This window comes from Magnolia sinica, chromosome 12 (genome assembly GCF_029962835.1).
Source record: "Magnolia sinica isolate HGM2019 chromosome 12, MsV1, whole genome shotgun sequence".
NCBI classification, from domain to species: domain Eukaryota; kingdom Viridiplantae; phylum Streptophyta; class Magnoliopsida; order Magnoliales; family Magnoliaceae; genus Magnolia; species Magnolia sinica.
The window spans coordinates 78,754,807-78,760,715 of NC_080584.1; the positions used below are offsets into that span (position 1 = coordinate 78,754,807).

Here is a 5,909-nt window from a genome sequence, read left to right on the forward strand (position 1 = left end):
GAAGCTTCAATCCAGCAATAGTAATCTAAATACGACAATTTCAAGCAGCTGTTATTTCTATAGGATTTCAAAGAAACCTATGGCGCTTTTGGATCCTCAATCTAACTGAAACACAATAATCGGACGGATACAGAACAATTAGCTTAGTGGGAATGGCACCATTGCGATTCCATGGTTTCAAGATGGACCTGAAACAATAATCTAAACCACAAATTGGGAGCACTATTCGACTGAATTCAATTGAACATCCAAACGTGGCCTATATATAAAAACAAAAACTAAACAAGCCAAAGCTAATAAAACAAACTGTAATTTCTATGCCATTATCTGAATTGGAACATTCGGACGGTCCAGATCTCTCCACGACGATCATTGTTACTTGTAACTTGCCCACAAAGAACTTTTTTACCTTGAATTCATTGAAGTATTGCTTGGCACCTGAGAGATTTGACAAGCAGACGGCGAAGACTCAGAGAAAGAAACCATGTTCTGATCTTCCATGAGAATCTGAAGCGATCTTGGTACTGGTGGCACATTCACTTCCAAAACACCCTCCAAAATTTGAACAATCTGCCCCATCGACGGCCTGTCATTCTCGTTGTCCTGAATGCACCAGCCAGCGACTCTGCAAGCTCGGCTGAGCTCTTCCATGTTCGCATTTCCCTCCAATCTGTAATCCAACAAGCAATAGATTTTGCCGCTGATGATTTTCCTCACAGCCCAAGTTGGGAAAAACGCCCTTTCCCCAACCGCCCATTGCTCTGTATTCCTCCTCCCTGATATGATCTCGAAAACCATCATCCCATAGCTGTAGACATCGGCCTTCGGCGTGATCGCCAGGCCTGAAATCCATTCAGGCGCAAGATAACCTATCGTTCCTCTCATGGTTGTTAAAACCCTGCTGAATTCCCGCCCAAAGAGCTTTGCCAGGCCAAAATCTGAAACCTTCGGGCAGAACCCAGCATCCAGAAGTATGTTTTCTGGCTTAATGTCGCAATGTATGATACAGTTTCGGCATTTCTCGTGAAGATAATCTATTCCTCTTGCTGTCCCAATCGCAATCTGGTACCTCGTCGGCCAATCCAGGATGTTGGAATTCTGACCAAACAGATGAGAATCCAAAGAACCATTCGGCATGTATTCGTAGACGAGCAGCCTTTTAGCCACCTCTGAGCAAAACCCACGAAGGTGGATGAGATTAACGTGCTGGATCATCCCGATCGTGCTTACCTCCATCCGGAACTGCTTCTCTCCTTGCTGAAGCCCTTCAAGCTTCTTTACTGCCACGATTGTTAGATCAGTCAGAGTCCCTTTGAAAACAGAACCAAAACCTCCACAGCCTAATTTCTCCGAGAAATTCTTCGTTGCAATCAGCAGACTTTTGTAGTTAAATGCAATCAAGGAGTCTTGAACCACCTCCGAACGTTCTATATTCCGTCGCTGACGCCACCTCCAAATAAAAAACCCAACAATACTCGATAGAAAAATAGACCCTGCAACCGCACCTACAATGGCCCATGTAATGGTACCCTTAGGACCGTCCGAATTCTTCAGTTCAGACATCGCAAGGCGGAGATGAAGAGTCCTACCTTCAACATTTCCATCAGACAGCTGCTGCAGATCCAACAAATCTCCATTCCATATCAAACACCTGCCCTGGAAAGCATAAGCAGTGCAAGAACATTCATATAAGCAAGCCCATTCGCATTCTCGGGTAGTCCCAACCGCCAACGAACGCGAACGCAATCCGGCAGGAAGCTTCATGTCAGGCAAAACCCAGAAGCCATTTTTCTTACCAGTAAACGATCCATTCTGCCCGCACCCCAAATGGGTTTTCCGCATGCAACCCCCTGACCAGCTCCCCAAATTCCAGTCCTTTAGAGACTTAGGCTCAAAACCAGGCAAGCACGTACAGAATGGCGATCTCTTCCCATTGCAGCTCCCGAAGGCCCCGCAGAGACCATAAACCTCGCATTGAGATATCGGCTGCGACCAGAACAGATTCCATATATGGAAGTCTTTCAACCATGTAAGCTGCTTGATCTGGCCTGAAAGATCCATAACGAATCTTGAAAGTGTAGAATCATTTTTCATTGAGTAAGTGAAATATTTCCTCTGTTCATCTTCGATGAAGCTGAAATCGAACATATAGTTCACCCCCATTTCAGGGACTTTGCTGAAAATCACCCCATCCCAAATCCCACTAGTCCAGTACTTTTCAGTCCCATTCCACATGATAAAATACTGGTTGCTCCCGCCTGGGTCTATCTCAAGAGAGAACTGCCCAGGGGCCGGATCTTCTGAGTTCTTCCATGAAGTAAGCTGTTGCTTTTCACCTGTAGCCTTGTTTAATCCGAGCCAACCTCCAGGCAGCCATGTATGAGTTGGGTGATCAAAGCTCTGCCAGTGCACGATGGATGGATCAAACCGATCTCTCATAACGAGATTTCCAGTTTCTAGGAGGACCACAACCGTCGAATTCAGCGGCTTGGATGTTAAATTGGTGGACCAGATTGGCAAATTTTTGGGGCTGAGGAGGACTAGATTGCCATCTTCTGCAATTTTTAAGATTGAATCAGAGAGAGCTGGGAGGGGTTTTTCTCTGTTGGCTACCCAGACAACTGTTTGTTCAGAGACTTGTTTGTACCAGATGCCTATGTAGTAGTTTTTGGACTTGCCTGGTGTGAAGAAACCCAGTTCAAATGTCCCACCTTGGGAGGTTAGGTTGTGGGGCCAACTAAGAGGTTGAGTTGGGTTGATGGAATCTGAACCATTGGAGAGGTAGGCCTTGAGAGAGAGGATCAAGAAGAAGAGGAGAGAAGGAGATGGCGTGCTTCTTCTGGAATCCATGCCTACTGAAATATGGTTGGATATGCAAGATACATATAGGGACGAGAAGATATAATGAGGTTGGTTGGAAGAGGTTGCTCGGTATTAAAATGCTAAGTTAAAATTACTAAAATACCCCATGGTTACCAAGGGTTTGATTGGTGCTTTTAAGTTGAAATTCTGTGGCTGAAAAAAACCTTTGTAAACATGGTCCAAATGTCGAGTGTCTCGTCGTACTGTGCTCGTGTCAAAGTTCAAAAACCAGGAAAGATGACTCGGTTTGCTGTCCAGTCACGCAGAGTCGACTCAAAGACTCAATGCGGTCCTTGCATGCATAGTTCTAGAACTCGCTAACTCTTCTCTAAATTCATCTGGGTCAACTCAACTTGGTGAGATTTCAAGCTGAGTCATGGGGAATCCAAGGATTGATTGGTGATTTTAAGCTGAAATTACGTACGTGGCGAAAAAAATCTAGCTAATCATGTTCCAAATTTCCGAGCTTGTATCAAAGTGCAAAAATGTGAAAACTCAAAACTTGGCTCACTGTCCACTCGTATTGAGTCTAGTTGAAGATTCGATGGAGTCCTTGCATGCATAGTTTTAAAACTCGCCTGGGTCAACTCGACTTAGTGATACTTCGAGCAAAGTCGGTAGAAAACTCAAACGGGGAGGTGCCTCAATACTCACTCAGGAAGACTCATCAAGTCTACTTGACACAACTCGAACAGGACAAGGGAATTGGACCATGGTGTGCTACCAATAGATTAGCTATTGTTTTACTTTTACATTATTTCTAACTAATTTAAATGTCAATAGCCACTGTTGCTACTACTATTTTATAGTCATCAAATGAGGGGAGTAGGTGTTATATCTTTATCGTGGAATTGACAGATCATCTATGCATCAATAATGGAGATTCAACACAATAATCTTAAAGCATGTCTGATTGAGAAGATATTCTCGATGTCTCGATGTCACCAATAGGAATCTTGATCTTCCACACATCACACCGTTCAGTGGAACCTCTCAATGGGAACTAGGTTTTTCTCTCTTATATGGGTGAGGAGGCCAAGACATCTATTCATACGAAAGATTGTTAAAGAAGCTTACCCATCACACTTCTCTCCTCTAGGAGCTCCACATTGTAGGTTTCCATATCCAGTTTAATAATCGTGTATAGGGACCATTCAAGTGTCCCACCCCTAACCCATTTACAATAATCACAGCTATAGTGGGGCCCATTAAAGCACTCAATTTAAATAATCCGATGGTCAAATGTAAAACAATAATCATGTGTAGCCCACCTGATAAGAGTCTTATATTCTCCAACTTGAGCTACACTGATCTCCAAAAGAAAACAAAACATTTTATTTTAATTGTGAATATAATTTTGTAAAATGCATTTGCTTTTGAAAGTTCCTAATGAGCGAGCGCCTTACTGAATTTCAAAACAGCATCGTTCGATAATTATGAGTAACACTTGTCAGATTCAGTCCATCAAGACTATTGATAATGGATCCTAATAGTCAATACAACATTTATACTTTTCGAAGTGCAAGAAATCAATGTCATAAATATCTATGACCTTAATAACATAGATCAAGGATATGGGGTGTTTTTTTTTTTTTTTTTTTTTTTTTTTTTTTAAATAAAAATAAATCAAAACACAACCTTCATATCATGAGAAGAAATTACATGGACTGTACTTCGGGAAGACCCGAGGCTAGCAAAAAGATATAGCCTCGGATATGGGGTGTGGTATGAAGATTATACGTTTAATGTGATCACACGTAGGGCTATACATGAACCGAGTTAACTCAGTTAGCTTGCTCGACTCGACTCGAAAAAGCTCAATTCAACTTGGTTTGAAACTGAGTTTGAGCCGAGTTGAGCTGATTTTTTTAGCTCGAAAAAATTTCGAACCAAGTTCGAACTTGGCCGAGCTCGACTTGACTCAGATCGAACCCCAACTCGAATCGAACTCGGATTGAACCAATTTAGTGACTCGGTTACTTTGATATTGATGTTGCTCACTAAGTGTTTGATGAAATGACCCAACGAAGTATTGACAGGTGATAAGGAAGGTATGTATGTGAAACAAATACCCCTTTTTCTTGATTATGATGTTGCCTACAAGGTGTTTGATGAAATACCTATAAAATTGATGCTGCTATTTTACAAACAGTGAGAATTTGAAGGTGCAGTCCATGTGTTTGTGAAAATGCCGCAGAGGTGAGCTTGGCTTGAACTGGCCCGAGCTGTTAATTGAACCGAGCCAAGCTGGCCAGTCAGGCTCAAAGACCGAACCGAGCCAAGTTTGAGCTGGGGTCAGCTAGTGGTCGAGCAGAGTTGAGCCGTGCCAAGCTAGACTCGGTTCAACTTGTGTATACCTCTAATCACATGTGCCTATCTTCAAGTGGTCCATCTGAACGTGTCACCAAGATACAAACTAAAGTCTTACTTACTCAAAACTAAAAGTGCACACTAAAGGAGAAGCAAGATATAAACTGAATAAAAGAATCATCAATGCATATAAAAGAGATCTCTGAAATGTCTGTACATAATGGATCAAAACTGAAAAAACTCTCACTGTTCAAAATACATCATTGGGATTTACAACACCCATAGATGTCACATGTTCCTTAAAGATCATGATAGGAAGGCCTTTATTGGGAGAATTTGTTATCATCTGCCTCGTGCTAATGAGTTCTACAAACACTTGATGATTCTGAAATCTCTCCTTCACAATAAGGTACTTAATATCAATATGCTTTGGCATCGATGAATGCTTGCTGTTATTTGAGAAGTTAATTGCAACTGAACTATCACAATAGATTTTCAATGGTTTCAGGATCATCTGCATAACCCATAAACCAGAAAAAAATTATGAAACCAGATTGCTTGACTCATGGCTTCAAGACAAGCTACATACTCTGTTTCATGCTTTTCTATGATATGGCTCCACCAACTATCAAGAATACACAGCCTGAGGTGGACTTCTTGCAATCGAGACAGCCCACAAAATCTGCATTTGTATATCCAAGCAGCTCCAAATGGTCGGATCTCTTATACGTGATTGT

The 5,909-nt window shown here is 42.0% G+C and overlaps 1 protein-coding gene across 1 annotated transcript; it reads right to left on the reverse strand.

The window, feature by feature from the left end:
- Positions 1–2,850, reverse strand: LOC131220298 (G-type lectin S-receptor-like serine/threonine-protein kinase At2g19130). Its single transcript, XM_058215247.1, has one exon. The coding sequence runs from the start codon at positions 2,848–2,850 to the stop codon at positions 406–408; it is 2,445 nt and encodes an 814-aa protein (XP_058071230.1). The 3' UTR covers positions 1–405.
- Between the last annotated feature and the right edge of the window lie 3,059 nt (positions 2,851–5,909).